The following is a 15,369-nucleotide window of genomic DNA, read 5'->3' on the forward strand; positions in this document are numbered from 1 at the left end:
TTCCCTAAGATAGGGCTGAGAGAGATGCCTGCCTGCAACCTTGGAGAAGCCGCTGCCAGTCTGGGTAGACAATACTGAGCTAGATAGACCAATGGTCGGACTCAATATATGGCAGCTTCCTCTGTTCTTATGTAGTCCTTCCCAAGGTTTCCCCAGAGAGCCCTCTGGGGAAGTGCTGGAAAGATCTACACAGCACTCCATGTGCATGCCTTCTAAGATGGCCCTGGGGCTTGAGAGGGTTCCATTTCTCTTAAAGGAGCCCCACCACCAGTGCCTGGGAAAGTACTGCATGGTGGGAATAGTTGCCTCAGTGCAATGCCAAGGGGCTGTGTGGAATAGCCAGCTTTGGCTGAAGCTTCACAGAGACCTAATAAACAAGTAGTTAGAGAGCCCCAGTTAGGGTTGACGGGAGCTGCCACTGGCTTACGGGCCTTGCAATGAAGAACACTACCATTGTACTCCGCCCAGAGCCTCTGGATAGGGTGGTTTATACATGTAATAAATAATAAATAATTCTGTTCCCAGCATTCCATGCGTGCCTTCCAAGGTGGCGGCTGGGGCTTGAGAGGGCTCCGAAAGGAGGCCAGTGGCACTGGGAGAAATACAGCCCTGCGTGGTGGGAATTGTCACCTCCATGTGGTCCTAGGGGGGCTGTGTGGACTATTTGGCTTTGGACAAAACTTTGCAAAGGCCTAATAAGTAATTAGGGAGACATACTTAGGGTTGATGGGGGCTCACGGGCCTTGCAATGAAGAACACTGGGCTAACTCCCTGTATATGCCACCCTGACCTTCCCTGGAAAACAGATGGGATAAAAATGCATATAAAAAGAACAGACTTCTCATTTACACTCTTGCCCACATTTTATTTTGAACCTTTTTATTTTTATTTTACACGTTTTCAGGTTTCTTTGCAGATCCAAAACGAGAGCCTAATTTTGTATACTTCAAACAGAACTTCAAAACAAAGTGAAAACAATTCAAGCATTTATGACACAGATTGTCTGGAGGAAATCCTGCTGTACTCCCTGTATACTCTCTGGAGGGAAATCCTAAATTTTGCAGGCATTTTAGACATTGGGCAAAGGTGCTTTCCCCTGTTCCTTATTTAGATTGGCACTTTTTTTAGATTGCCGCATACTTCAAATGAAGGAGGTTCTGCTGAACTCAGTGGCAATTCCTTCCACATAAATATGTCTAAGGGCCATACTGCACATTACTCTAAGGGATCTATAACAGATCCCCCCATCAATTTTTTTGTTTAATAAATGTAGTGTTGGGTGGAGCTGCTAATTTAGAAGAACATAAGAACAGCCCAAGGCCCATCTATTCCAGCATCTTGTTCCGCAGTGGCCCAACAGGTGCCTCTAGGAAGCCCACAGACAAGAGCTGAGGGCATGCCCTCTCTCCTACTGTTACTCCCCTGCAAATGGCATTCAGAGGTATCCTGCCTCTGAGGCTGGAGGTGGCCTATAGCTCTCAAACTAGTAGCCATTCATAAACCTCTCCTCCATGAATTTATCGAAACCCCTCTTAGAGCCATCCAGGCTGTTGGCTGTCATCTTGGTGGCAGAGAATTCCATAGGTTAATTATGCTTTGATCCAGTGAGTGATGCAACATCTGGAGTGGTTTAATCCTCTCTCCCTGTATCATTTTCCTGATTAGATGCACCCCCAAACGAACCAACCCTATTTGCTCAGGGGTAAGAGGAACAGGCATTTGTATTTTTTAGCCTGCTTTCTTTAAGAGGGATTCGGATAACTTAATGGAGGAGAGGTCTATGAATGGCTACTAGTCGGAGGGCTATAGGCCACCTCCTGCCTCAAAGGAAGGATGCCTCTGAGTACCAGTTGCAGGGGAGTAACAGCAGGAGAGAGGGCATGCCCTCAACTCCTGCCTGTAGGCTTCCAGCGGCATCTGGTTGGCCACTGTGTGAAACAGGATGCTGGACTAGATGGGCCTTCTTGGGCCTGATCCAGCAGAGCTGTTCTTATGTTCATAAGGCTTAGGAGATCGCCTTGTTTGTGTGTGTGCTGTGTGTTCCACGCTAAACACTTTTGTGTTTACAATTAGATACAAACCAAATGCACAGCACATAAGAGAGAGCCCTAGGGGATCCGCAGTGGTTTGGGTTTGGTGTTTGTTTTTTGGTTAGCTGCCATGGTGTCCACTCAAAGTACAAGCAACACCCCTTGGTAACTCTTGTGTTGACAGTCTGATACAAACCAAATTCACTGCACATGAAGGGGAGGGCCTAAGGAATCTCTCCATTTTTAAATTATTTATTTTATTTTATTTTATTTTATTTTGCAGCTCTGCCATGTTGATTCAAGATGGTGGCCACTCAAAGTATAGGCACCCCTTTATGCTGACAAAACCCTTTTGTGCTGTCAGATACAAAACAAATTCACAGCACATGGGGTCATAGGTAAGAGTCACCCTGTTAAAAGGAGTGGAAAGAGGTCCCATTGATCTGACTTAAAAATACTGGTTTCCCCTGTGGAACATATGGAAACGAACACAGCTGACTCTGCCAGGCCCTACATCAGGGTTCTCAAACAGAAGCCCTCCTGCAGATGATGGCCTACAGGTCCCTTCATCCCTGGCTACTGGGATGGCTACTGGAGCAGAAGGTTCCAAGTTCTCTCCCTGGCTTCTCCAAGGTAGGGCTGAGAGAGATTCCTGCCTGCAACCTTGGAGAAGCCGCTGCCAGTCTGTGAAGACAATACTGAGCTAGATAGACCAATGGTCTGACTCGGTATATGGCAGTTTCCTATGTCCCTACTGGCCATCATTACTGGGAATGATCAGAACTATAGTCCAACAATAGCAGGAGGACACCATTTCAGATCCCTGCACAGTATACACTGTTGCGGGAAAATCCTCTGGAACCTTGCCCTCCTGTTGAATTCACCCCCTTGCGATCATCCTTCCATCAAATTGACAGAGAATGGGGTGTCTAACCGAACTAGAGGATTAGACAAGGTTCCCGCAATAGAGCTCGTTGCCTGACAGAGAAATTCCCTTTTTACAAGTCAACACAACGAGGGTGGTGCTCAAATTAGCTTTTATTCACAATCATGAAGGCAGAGTACAAGCCAGAATTCTGACAAGCACTGCGCACTCAGGGCACACAGTTGTCAGTTTATATAGGTTAAAAGCAAGTCAGTACATCCATCGACACACATCATTTGTGGTGAAACATATGTTTTCCCGTGGTGCCAATTAGAGCCTTGGACATGAGTTACTGTTTGGCCTTTCTGCTGACCCTACTCCTTATCAGTATCTCCTGGTGCCAGCTATTTTTCTTTTCTATTGAGTGGGGGATTTGTCTCGTGACCCTTGTCACATACATTGTCTCCTGTCAGGCTCTGGTATTTTTACCTCTTGGCTGATGGGCCTCACATCCTTGACTCAAACAATTTCATTCTGGCCTACTGGCCTTACATTCTGTTTAGGAGCCTGAACCAAACTTTTATACACTTATTTGTGGGCCTGGATTAAACACTTCTTTATCAACACCATGAACTTGCCAGTTTGTGCAAGCTCTTGCTTTCAGCGAGGGAGTGCAGCTCAGTGGTAGCGCACATACCTTGTACATAAAAGATCCCAGCTTTAATCCATAGTAACACAAAGTAGAGCTGGGCAAGATCCCTCTTCGGAATCTTAGAAAGCGGCTGCCAGTCAAAGTAGACAATCTTGAGTTAGATGGACCAATATTCTGACTCAGGATATGGCAGCTTCATATCATATGCATGTATTCTCAGCTGCGTTTAGTTGACATATGTATCTGGAAATCAGTCGTGGATTTCCCAGAGTAATGAGCAGATTAAGTCTGCTTCTGCCTGACAGCCAGGAAGAAAGGGCAAAAGCATATATGGTATACCCCTGCTAACTTGGCAAAGAGGCACCTTTTAATTTGGCTCACAGGCTCCTTCCCTGATGGATTCTAGGCACCAAATAAAAATGTTTGCATATGGCCAAACCTACGGCATGACTGATTCTTGAATATGTATTCACCTCTTGGTTTTCTGTAAACTTATCTGCAACTTCTTCTTTTTAAAAGTGTTTCTAAGTCTTGCTGCTGCTGCTAGCTGCCTTGGGTGTCCCACGGATGAGATGCAAAGACAGAGAAACACATATATAAAATATATAAACCTCTTCTCCTCCCGCCACTTCTCCTCAGCGCACCGTTCTCTCGGATGTCTTTCTCCCAACCACGCCAAACCCACATTTGGGAACCCTGGCCGGGGAAAGGCAAGTGAAGATACTGTGGAGATAATTTGATACTGTTTTAATAGTTGGTTTGTTTGTTTTAATAGTTTTAACATTAAATTTTAAATTATTGTGATGTTTTTTAACCTTTTTATTTGTTGTAATTTGCATTTTATTGTAAACTGCCCAGAGACTTAAGTTATGGGTGATATACAAATATGTTAGTGGAAGGAAAGACAGGAAGGAGGGAGGGAGGAACAAAAGCTGAGGAGTACAGAAGACTGTGTGGTGGTAATTGTTGGTTCTGAACAGTGCTGGGGGAGATGTGGATTATTCGGCTTTGGCCGAAGTTTTGCTTAGGCCTAATAAATAATCGGGGGCACACTTAGGGTCAGGGGAAGCAGCCACTGGCTTGTGGGCCTTGCAATGAAGAACACTGGTTTAGACATACAGCCAAGACTCAGATCTCAGGACATCTAGTTTGGCCCTGAATTGGGGATGGGCCCTTCATAGGAACATAGGAAGCTCCCATATACTGAGTCAGACCATAGGTCCATCTTGCTCAGTATTGTCTTCACAGACTGGCAGCAGCTTCTCCAAGGTTGCAGGCAGGAATCTCTCTCAGCCCTATCCTGGAGATGCCAGGGAAGGAACTTGGAGCCTAGATGCTCTTCCTAGAGCAGCTCCATCCCGAGGGGAATATCTTACAGTGCTCACACTTTGAGTCTCCCTTTCATATGCAATCAGGGCGGACCCTGCTTAGCTAAGGGGACAAGTCATGCTTGCTACCACAAGACCAGCTCTCTTCCCTTCGTCCATGAGGCAACGTGAGGTGGTCACCTCAGGCAGCAGAGCATTGGAGCTCCAGTGAGATAGCAATACACCACCCTGCCCCCAGCTTTTAAAGAAGGGAAAGAGTTTGTTTATTTATATCTATATAAACCACTTTGGGAACTTTTGTTGAAAAGCAGTATATAAATATTTGTTGTTGCTGCTGAATGAACTTTTTCCTCTCACAACAGGCTCATTTAAACAGTTTCTCTCCTGTGTGGGTTCTCTCATGCCTTACGCAGCTGGAATTCTGACTGAAGCTTTGCCCACAGCACGAGCATTTGTATGGCTTCTCTCCTGTGTGGGTCCTCTCGTGTTTCATACAGCTCGAGCTCTGGCTGAAGCTTTTCCCGCAGAATGAACATCTGTACGGCTTCTCTCCTGTGTGCGTCCTCTTGTGCTTAATGAGGATTGAAAGGCTGCTGAAGCATTTCTCGCACTCGGAGCACTTGTACGGCTTCTCGCCCGTGTGGGTCCTCTTGTGGTCAACCAAGTGCGCCTGCCGTCCAAAGCTTTTCCCGCAGTCCAGGCAATGGTACAGCTTCTCTCCCGTATGAGTCCGCGCGTGGGTATTGAAGGCAGACCGGTCGCCAAAGCAGCGCCCACATTCTAAGCATTGGTAGGGCCTCTCTCCTGTGTGGGTCCTCTTGTGCCGAATGAGGGCGGACGCCATGCTGAAGCACTTCCCACACTCGGGGCATTTATATGGTTTCTCTCCCGTGTGGGTCCTCTTGTGCTTAATGAGGATCGACAGGCTGCTGAAGCACTTCTCACACTCGGAGCACTTGTACGGCTTCTCGCCCGTGTGGGTCCTCTCGTGGTCGACCAAGTGTGCCTGCCGTCCAAAGCTTTTCCCACAGTCCAGGCAATGGTACAGCTTCTCTCCCGTGTGGGTCCGCGCGTGGGTACTGAAGCCGGACCTGTTGCCAAAGCAGCGCCCGCATTCTAAGCATTGGTAGGGCCTCTCTCCTGTGTGGGTCCTCTTGTGCCGAATGAGGGCGGATGCCATGCTGAAGCACTTCCCACACTCGGGGCATGTGTAAGGTTTCTCTCCTGTGTGGGACCTCTGGTGGCTAATCAGGATGGCCCTGGTGCCAAAGCACTTGTCACAGTCCGTGCATTTGTAAGGTCTCTCTCTCGCAGACATCCTTTTATCCTTAGTGAGCAGAGAACCACAAGGCACTTTGGGGCCTGATTCCCCAGATGGATATGCATTCTCAGTGCCGTGGGTTCTTTCGTGTGTAACGAGGATTGAGTGGTTGCCGAAGCTTTTCCCGCATGCCGAACATATATATGGCTTCTCTCCTGTGTGTATCCTCTGGAGAACAACACGTGTATTTTCATCACAGACGCTTTGGGCACAGCCCAAGTAGCCGTATGGTTTCACTCTGATGTGGGTCCTCTGATCCTGAATTAATTCAGCTGGGCACTGAAAGATTAATCCAGACTGGATGCATGTTTTTTCTGTTTCACCTGCAAGGCTTCTTTCTTGGAGTCTTTCTTCACTGAGTCCCCAGTGGATTTCCTGAGAATAAAGAAAATTGTCCTCCCCCTTTTCAGGGCCATTCTGCTGGCTTTCAGGGGCGTCTTCTCGCTGGTTGAAGGAGTCTGAAATGTTCCGCTTCCCTTTGCCTGATAAAACCCAACATGGCTCCATTTCCTCAGCATTTCCTGCCGGGTGATCCTCCTCCGCACGCAGTCTCTCACCACCTGCAAGAATAAGGAGAGTATCCTCCCATCAGTGATTGGGATGGCACCATAGCTCAGTGGTAGAGCTCCTGCTTTGCATACAGAAGGTCTCAGGTTCAATCCCCGGCATCTCCAGATAGGGCTGTGAAAGACTGCTGCCTGACATCTTGGGGAGCCGCTGCCAGGCGGTGTAGACAACACTGAGCTCGATGGACCAACAGTCTGACTCAATATAAGGCAGTCCCTATGTAATGGCAGGTGAGAGTAATGGCAGGTGAGTAATGGCAGGTAAGAGGGCAAAGGGAGTAATGGCAGGAGAGAGGGCACGCCCTCAACTCCTGTCTGTGGCTTCCAGCGGCATCTGGTGGGCCACTGTGCAAAACAGGATGCTGGACTAGATGGGCCTTGGGCCTGATGCAGCAGGTCTGTTCTTATTTTCTTATGTTATGTTCCTATTCCCTGCGCCAGGGAGAAAAATAACTTTAAACCAGGTCAAATCATGGATGAGCAAAACGGGAGCAAGGAAGAGATTGGTCTGAAGTTTCATCTAGTTCACCATCCTGTTTCTCACAGTAGCCAATCAGATGCCTCACAACCTGTGTACAAGGGCTATCGTTCTTCCTACTGTTTGTCCCCAAAATCTTGCACTGAGAAACTACCTCTGTACATAGGGATAGTCACCAACATGATGTGCAGTATCTCAATGACTCTAGAAACATAAGAAGCTGCTGCCTACAGGGTTAGAGCATTGGCCCATCTAGTTCAGTACTGTCTACGCTGACTGGCAGCAGCTCTCCAGGATTTCAGGAAGGAATTCCTGAAAATTCCTGGAAGAGAGCCAGCGTAGTGTAGTGGTTAGAGTGCTGGACTAGGACTGGGGAGATCTGAGTTCAAATCCCCATTCAGCCATGATATTTGCTGGGTGACTCTGGCCCAGTCACTTCTCTCTCAGCCTCACCTATTTCACAGGGTAGTTGTGAGGAGAAACCTAAGTATGTAGTACACCGCTCTGGGCTCCTTGGAGGAAGAGCGGAATATAAAAAGGTTAAAAAAATAAAATCTCCGAAGTCCCACCTGAGATGCTATGGAATGCATGCGAAGCAGATACGCTACCACTGAGCTACAGTCCCATCTCTGCTGCGATGTACGGCATTCCAGAGATGGGACAGCTGCCCATCATGCCGGCCTCTACTCTTAACTATCGGGGTCAAAATGTCTAAATAATAAGAAAGCTTTATTAGAACACAAGATCAGTTCTGCTGGATCAGTTTAAAGGTCCAGTCTAGTTTTCAAGCGCAGACAACCAGATGTTTCCAGGAAACTCTACAAGCTTGATTGTCCCCCAACACCTGGCATTCAGAGCTAGACTGCCTCTGAACCCAGAGATTCTATTGGGTGCTGGTCAGAACTCACTTGGAATACTGCGTCCCTGTTCTGGACACTACAGTTTAGGAAGGATCCTGATCAACTGGAACAGGTTCTGAGGAGGTCAACAAAGGTGGGGAGGGATCGGGAAATCAAGACCTGTCAGGAACGGTTGAAGGGGCTGGGTATGTTTAGCCTGGAGAAGACGAGACGAAACTCTTGCCTTGACCCAGTGAGGTAGCATGGCCCTCCTCCTCCTCCTCCTCCTCCTTGATCTCTCTGAAGAGCAGCCATTCCGGACAGTCTGATGGCGCCCATTCTGCTCTGGAGAAACCAGCCTCCTTCCCCTCCTCCTCGAATTGCACGGGCACCTGAAACAAGAGCAAAGGTGCCATTCAGGGAAGAATGAAGATAACCGGAAGAGTCAGGGCACCAAAAGCATGACACCAAAAGCACCTCTTTCAAGTGGTGGCTCTCTTACCACCCCCCCCCTTGCTGGGGGAGAGCAACCGTCCTTATCCAGCCCAGGATAGCATCCCTCCCACTGTCTGTTGCTGGTGGTCTCTCCCTCACATTTCTTTTTAGAGTGGGAGCCCTTTTGCAACAGGGAGCCATCTTCAGGCCTTCTTGGGGCATACGGTTTGGGAATCACCCCAGCTGACGGAGCGAAGAGGCACTTTTTCATGTGGTGGCTGCCTTGTCTTTAGCAGGGGGAGAGCAACTCCCCTGTTCGGCACAGGATAGCATCCCTCTCCGTGGTTGTGGCTGGGGTCTCCCTTGTGTCTCTTTTTAGATGGTGAGCACCTTTTTGATGAGGAACAATCTCTTCGTTTTATTTTACTTTTCTATATAAACCACTCTGAGAACTACTTTTGTGTTCAAGGTGTATAAGTATTTGTACTAATAACCACCACCATAACAACCCCCAGCAAACATGGAGGTACTTCTTTGGATAATTTGTTTGTTAAAGGTAAAGTGTGCCGTTGAGTCGGTGTCGACTCCTGGCGCCCACAGAGCCTTGTGGTTGTCTTTGGTAGACTACAGGAGTGGTTTACCATTGCCATCTCCCGCACAGTATGAGATGATGCCTTTCAGCATCTTCCGATATCGCAGCTGCCCGATATAGGTGTTTCCTATAGTCTCGGAAACATACCAGCGGGGACTCAAACCGGCAACCTCTGGCTTGCTAGTCAAGTCATTTCCCCACTGTGCCATTAGGTGTTTGTTAAAAAGTGGTGTATAAATGTTTGTATTTATTAATTATTATTATTACTACCACCCACTACCACTACTAGTACTACCACCACCAACCCATGGGGGTAATGTGGCTAAGCTGGAGGGGGAACATTTCTAGGGGAACCTTGGCAGGAGCAAAAGGCTCACCCTTCCCCATTTGCTGATTCCTGCCGCTAACTCTTCTCCCAGCACCTCCCCAGGCAGCACTAGGCTCCAAAAGGACAATATTAGGTATAGGTAAAATTATGATATATTATTATTAAATAAAGTTCAGTGGAACCTTCCTACAAAGAGGGTTTATTTTATTAAAGCCACCATGATTCAAATTCCTTCAGCAGAAATAAGAACATTACAAAAAGCCCTGCTGGAGCAGGCCAAAGGAACATCTGTCTTACTGTTTCCGACAGTGGTCAGCCAGATCCCACTAGAAGGCCACGATGACAGCAAAGCATTCTCTCCCACCCTCCAGCAACTGGTATTCAGAGATATACTGCCTCTGACTGTGAATGTCCCATTTAGCTATTGATAGACCTCTCTTCCAGGAACGTTGTCTAAACCCCACTGTCAAAGCCATCTTTGTCAACGGCCATCACCAAATCCTGTGGTGGTGAGTTCCATAAATTAATTTCTCTTTTACAAAGTAATACATGATTTCATTTGTCTTTTTATTTAAACCACCATTGAATTTATACCACCACTTCATTTCTTGTTTTATGGGCAAGAGAGGAAAAAAACTCTCTGATTTAGGAGGAAAGCAGCTTTCATATTGGATTTTTATATAATGGAGAAGGCTGTACAGGGCCTTGGAACTCACTCTTAGATGAAATCCACATGGCTCCCTCACTTTTGGAGGTGACTGAAGACTGCCCTTTTTAATTAGGTTGTTGGTTAAAGTAGGGCTTGACAAACCCCAGGTGCCAGGGAGCCATGGCACCTAGAAATTTAACTGTGGCGCCTAGACTACAGACCACCATGGTGGTCTAGACTACTAGACCACCATTTAACTGTGGTGCCTAGACTAGGATATTCAGAGGTAGAATTATTTAATGAAAACCTTTCTTTGTCCCAGGTAGCCCTGTTTCTGTTCTAAGCATATTAGTTGTAAACGGGATAAACAGAAGGCTATTTACCCTCCCTCTCCACAATGTCCATCACTAAATCTGGTAATTTTCTCAAATGTCCAATCTGGCCATTTGGGGGCTGGCACCTAGATCCAAAGAAAATTTGTCAAGGCCTGGGTTAATGAGTAACTCCCCTGTGTTTTCCCTTGATTGTAGCTGTTTGTTATTTTTAGAACATTTTAGTGATCTTTTGGTGATTGTTTTATCTGCTATTTTTAATTTATTGTTCACTGCCCTGGGATCCTAGGACGGAGGGCGGTACAGAAATGTAAATGTCAATACAATACAATACAATACAATACAATACAATACAATACAATAGTAATTGGGGGACAGCAAAATTAAATGCAGGAAATTAAATTAAATGGTAAAATTAATTCAGACATTAAAGATTTGGAGAGCGAACTAATCTAACAGAGGCAGACAACAGGCAGAGAGTGACTTTCTTAGCTTCCATTCCCTATACAGATGTGCACAATGGGGAAGAAAACCATACCTTATCATACCCGTAACAGGATGAATGCTCTCACCTCTTGTTCCTGCCTTAGTAGAAAATCCTCCGCCAAAGCCACTGCCTGAGAACAGGTCTCCGGATCGTGTTTCTGCACCCAGCTCTGCATTTCTTGGGGCAGGACGGTCAGGAACTGCTCCAGGATCACCAGCTCCAGGATCTGCTCCTTGGTGTGTCTCTCTGGATGCAGCCACCGACAACAAAGCTTCCGGAGCACCCTACAGACCTCCCCAGGCCCCTCGGCCTCCTGGTAGCAGAACCGCCTGAAGCACTGGCGCTCTGCATCCAAGCCGACGGCGCCCTCACCCAGGATAACTTCTTCATATTTTTCCTCATTGGAGACTTCCTCCTTCACTTCCCTGCAGTCTACCTTGTCCTTGGCCAAGGTGATGTCAGCAGGCCGATGGGCCTCCTTAGTGAAGTCAAGCAAGAGCTGGAGGACCTTCTTCTCTCTAGGCTGTTGACTGGCATCAGGTGCCCCCTTGAAGGCAGAGAGGACAGCCCGGGAGTCACCACTTGGGGTGGGCAGCTCTGCCTTGCTCTCTTCTGAGTAAGGGGTCTCCAACGTCTTCAGGAAGTGCTGCCACTGGGTTTCCCAGCGCTGCAGCAGCCCCTCGTTGGGTTCCCCTTTAACGTCCTCCGCTGGACTTCCATCCCAGAATTCCCCAATATCCCCAACCTGGACAATGGGATGGCCTTCGCCAGTTCCCTTCTTTAGTGCAGGGCCTGTTGAGACTAGTTCCTGCCTCTTCAAGCCCTGTTGTCGTGTAGCTTCCAGGCTGAGGCCTAGCGCTGGTGCCTCTCTGTGCCTTGTCGCCATTTTCCCTCTCCAGCCAAATGAGGCTGCCTCAGGAGCTATTGGTCAATCTCTCGCGATCACTGGTTGTCTCATAACGATACCACCAAGATCTGGTGCTCCCAGCTGTTTTGCCAGCCAATTTTCCTAGCGACGGAGGCTTCAGCCTATGTGATGAATCAGAGAGAATATAAGAGGCCACAGGCAGTCGAAGTTCCTACAATAAAGAATGGCTTTCTAGAATTTTCCTATGTGTAAAAGTCACAAGGGAACAGGCTGTAGCACCGCTTTGCATTCAGAAGGTAGCAGGTTCAATATCCCTGGTATTTTCATATAGGACTGGGTAAGGTCCCTGCCTGAAACCTTGGAGAGCTGCTACCAATAGACAATACTGGCATTAGACCCACTGAGACATTATGCTGAACAAGTGTACAGATGTCTGTACACTCCACATGTGTGAATGATTGTGCCTGCCTGCCTGCCTGCCAGGTTAATGTTAAAAATGAACCTGGGTACAGGCCCCTCAAATGCATGGTACAAATAGGAAGTGTACTGCTGTTCAATATAACGTGTGAATGACTGTACCTGTGTACCTGTGTGCACTGTACACTCGTACAGGTGTTGAACATACCATGTGAATGGGCCTATTTTGTTCAACACATGTACAATTGGTGTATGGATCTGTATACATGTACAGTAATTCACATACAGTTGTACACTTTCTATCAACACCCTGCATTTGAGGGGGCCTCTACCCAGGTCCACTTTCAAAGCAAATGCATGTAGTCAGTCACAGAAGAACCTGTGCATGTGTATGGATGCTTGAGCTCATGTACGATATAATGTCTGAATAGGGCTCTAGAGGGACTCCAGTGGTCTGACTCAGCAGAACAAACTTCCATATGTTCACATATGAAAAGTTATTAATTATTATTATTATTATTATTATATTTATATCCTGCTCTTCCTCCAAGGAGCCCAGAGCGGTGTACTACATACTCAAGTTCCTCTTTCACAACAACCCTGTGAAGTAGGTTAGGCTGAGAGAGAAGTGACTGGCCCAGAGTCACCCAGCTAGTATTGAGGCTGAATGGGGATTTGAACTCGGGTCTCCCCGGTCCTAGTCCAGCACTCTAACCACTACACCACGCTGGCTCTGTTATATACATATGTACAATTGGATGAGGCTGTAGCTCAGTGGTAGATGAGCTACATCTTAGCATGCAGGAAGTCCCAGGTTCGATCTCTGCTATTTCCAGGTAGAGCTGAGAAACATTCCTGTGTGAAAAATTCCCCGGAGAGCTCCTGCCAGTTAGAGTAGGCAGCACTGAGAAAGATGAATCAATGGTCTGACTCAGTAGACAACAGCTTCTTGATAAGCCCTATCCCCACATGATGCTTAATGCAGTGCAAACTGTGTGCAGCAGTTCACACATTAGCACTATTCAGATAGTACATTGCACATGTGCACAGGTGTTGGTACAGAAGTCAATGTTTTGTGAGAATGGCTGTACATCATTGTTCCCTCTAACAGGGATTCCCAGATGTTATTTACAACTCCCATAATCCCCAAGCAAAAGCCATTGCAGTTGGGGATTCTGGGAGTTGTTGTCAGCAACATTTGGGAATCCTTGTCAGAGGGAACACTGCTGTACATGAATTCATTTAAAAAGTGAATCTGGGTGCAGGCCCCTCAAATCAAAGCTCATATCCTTGTCCATGGACCATATGGTAAGATGTGAGTTTTGGTCAGTTTGGGATGGGGAGAGGGTCTTCATATATAAATCATGAGGATCTAAAAGGATCTGTGTAGTCTAAGGTGTGTTTTTTTAAACTTCCCTCCCCCATTTTATATATATATATATAGAGAGAGAGAGAGAGAGAGAGAGAGAGAGAGAGAGCGCCTTCCAGATCAGACCATGCATCTCTCTGTTCCTGCCTGAAACCCTGGAGAGTTGCTGCCAGTCAGTGTAGACAATACTGAGCTAGATAGACCAATGGTCTGATTTGGCAGCTTCCTGTGTTCCTAGCCAGATGCCTCCAGGAGTGCATAAAAAGCAACAACCCTCTCTCTTATCTTGCCTGCCTTCAGTCAGAACTGACATCCAGAGATACACTGCCATTGCATCTGGAGGTTCCATTTAGCTTAATTGCTGATAGGCATTGATATCTTTCTCCTCCATGAATGCTCCATTTGTTCGTTTGTTTATTGCATTATCCCACCTTTCCTGCAAGAAGCTCAGGGTGGTGTACATGTTCTTCCTTAGACTGACAGAGAATGACTGGCCCAAAGTGGGCCAAGTGGGGCTTTAAATCCAGGATTCCCTGGTCCCACTCCCAGTCCAACACTGACCTACATCACGCTAGTTCTAAACAATTTCATAAGAGGTAATGATCAGACCCAAGGAGCCATCCAGCCCAGCATCCTGTCTTCAGCACTGGCGTACCAGTCCGGAAGTTTCCTCGAAGCTCACAAGCAGGAATGCAACAACCCTCCTCTTTGGACTGCATATCCCCCAGAAACGGGAATGCAGCGGTACACTGCCCCTGAACATGGAGGGTCCATTCTTAGCTGCCTGGGCTCACAGCCGTCGTACAGGCACATTAATCAAAGGGCCAAGATGACGGCAGCTTGAGCGTACTCTCCAAACCCAGGACTGCAGTCATGTAACATGTGGATGTGGTCCGGTCTCAGCGCCCATCCTGCTGGAGCTTTGGCCACCCACCCTACCCAGGCTCGTCCAAGTCTGGCCTTCCCCAATCTTCTGCCCCGGCCCCGCTACAATCAGGCAGCACTCACCCGATGCCCAGCTAGCCCAGCCACTGGTGCGTACTACCCGCTCGCGCGTTGGAAATTCAAAGGCAACTTTCCCACAAGAGGAGTGGCAGGAAGTGACTTTCACGACTCATTCATGCCTTCCTCCCAAAGAGCCTCTCTAGTCATCTGGACTCAGACTCGTTCAGTGTAACCCTTCAAAGACAAACACCTCCCTTTGAAACCGCAAAGGCAAGAGGTGATTATTTCTATTTTCTTGCCAGGAGAGAAAAACAGAACCATCTGTCTCTATCTCTCTATGTCTATGTATTTATATCTACACTATCTCTCTCTCCTGGTATTTTGCAGACGTTTAAATAGTGTCCTTTTTGTCTGGGTTTGGGGCCAGTGAATTGTGACTCTGATGATTCATGGCCCCCATAGGATAGCCCCCCTTCTTGTACTGTCTGTTTTTGGAATCGGAATTTCTTTAAAGTTTAATTATGTACTTATAATTGTGTTTCATGATATTTTGTGGCGTGTAGACAATACTGGACTGAATGGTGGTCCAATTCAGTATAAGGCCGCTTCCTATGACAGCACCCTGTATTTTATTGTATTTCATTTAATGAAAACATTTCTGTTCTGCTTAGCCAGAACCCTGCTGCTAGGGGCAGCTTACAATAAAAGAACGTTACAAACAAGAAAACAATATTAAAACAAACCTTACAACAGAATGACAGGAAGAGAAACAAGCATTTTAAAAATGGCTTTAGTCAGTTTTAGTCCTGTGTGCTATTTTTAAAAGGAGGTTTTCAGATTCTTTTAAAAACTAATCAAGTAAGGAGAC

General features: G+C 47.0%; 2 protein-coding genes across 2 annotated transcripts; both read right to left on the reverse strand.

Annotated features, from left to right (window-relative positions):
- Window positions 1–3,053: 3,053 nt before the first annotated feature.
- Window positions 3,054–6,848, reverse strand: LOC128342660 (zinc finger protein 883-like). Its single transcript, XM_053290310.1, has one exon. It carries the CDS (start codon window positions 6,701–6,703, stop codon window positions 5,240–5,242), a length of 1,464 nt encoding a protein of 487 aa, XP_053146285.1. The 5' UTR covers window positions 6,704–6,848; the 3' UTR covers window positions 3,054–5,239.
- Window positions 6,849–7,953: 1,105 nt separating this feature from the next.
- On the reverse strand, window positions 7,954–14,672 carry LOC128342684 (zinc finger protein 396-like). The gene is made up of 3 exons (XM_053290381.1): window positions 14,565–14,672; window positions 10,988–11,931; window positions 7,954–8,471 (listed from the first exon to the last, which is right to left on the reverse strand). The coding sequence occupies exons 2-3, from the start codon at window positions 11,786–11,788 to the stop codon at window positions 8,292–8,294; spliced, it is 981 nt and encodes a 326-aa protein (XP_053146356.1). The 5' UTR covers window positions 11,789–11,931; window positions 14,565–14,672; the 3' UTR covers window positions 7,954–8,291.
- Between the last annotated feature and the right edge of the window lie 697 nt (window positions 14,673–15,369).

This window comes from Hemicordylus capensis, chromosome 2, assembly GCF_027244095.1.
Source record: "Hemicordylus capensis ecotype Gifberg chromosome 2, rHemCap1.1.pri, whole genome shotgun sequence".
Taxonomy (NCBI): Eukaryota; Metazoa; Chordata; class Lepidosauria; order Squamata; family Cordylidae; genus Hemicordylus; species Hemicordylus capensis.

Excerpts from the sequence above, each read along its gene's own strand:
- LOC128342660 (XM_053290310.1), bottom strand. The coding sequence starts at position 6,703 with ATGGAGCCATGTTGGGTTTTATCAGGCAAAGGGAAGCGGAACATTTCA.
- LOC128342684 (XM_053290381.1), bottom strand. The coding sequence starts at position 11,788 with ATGGCGACAAGGCACAGAGAGGCACCAGCGCTAGGCCTCAGCCTGGAA. Across the intron at positions 8,472-10,987 it reads TACTAAGGCAGGAACAAGAG|GTGCCCGTGCAATTCGAGGA; the intron begins GTGAGAGCATTC and ends CTCTTGTTTCAG.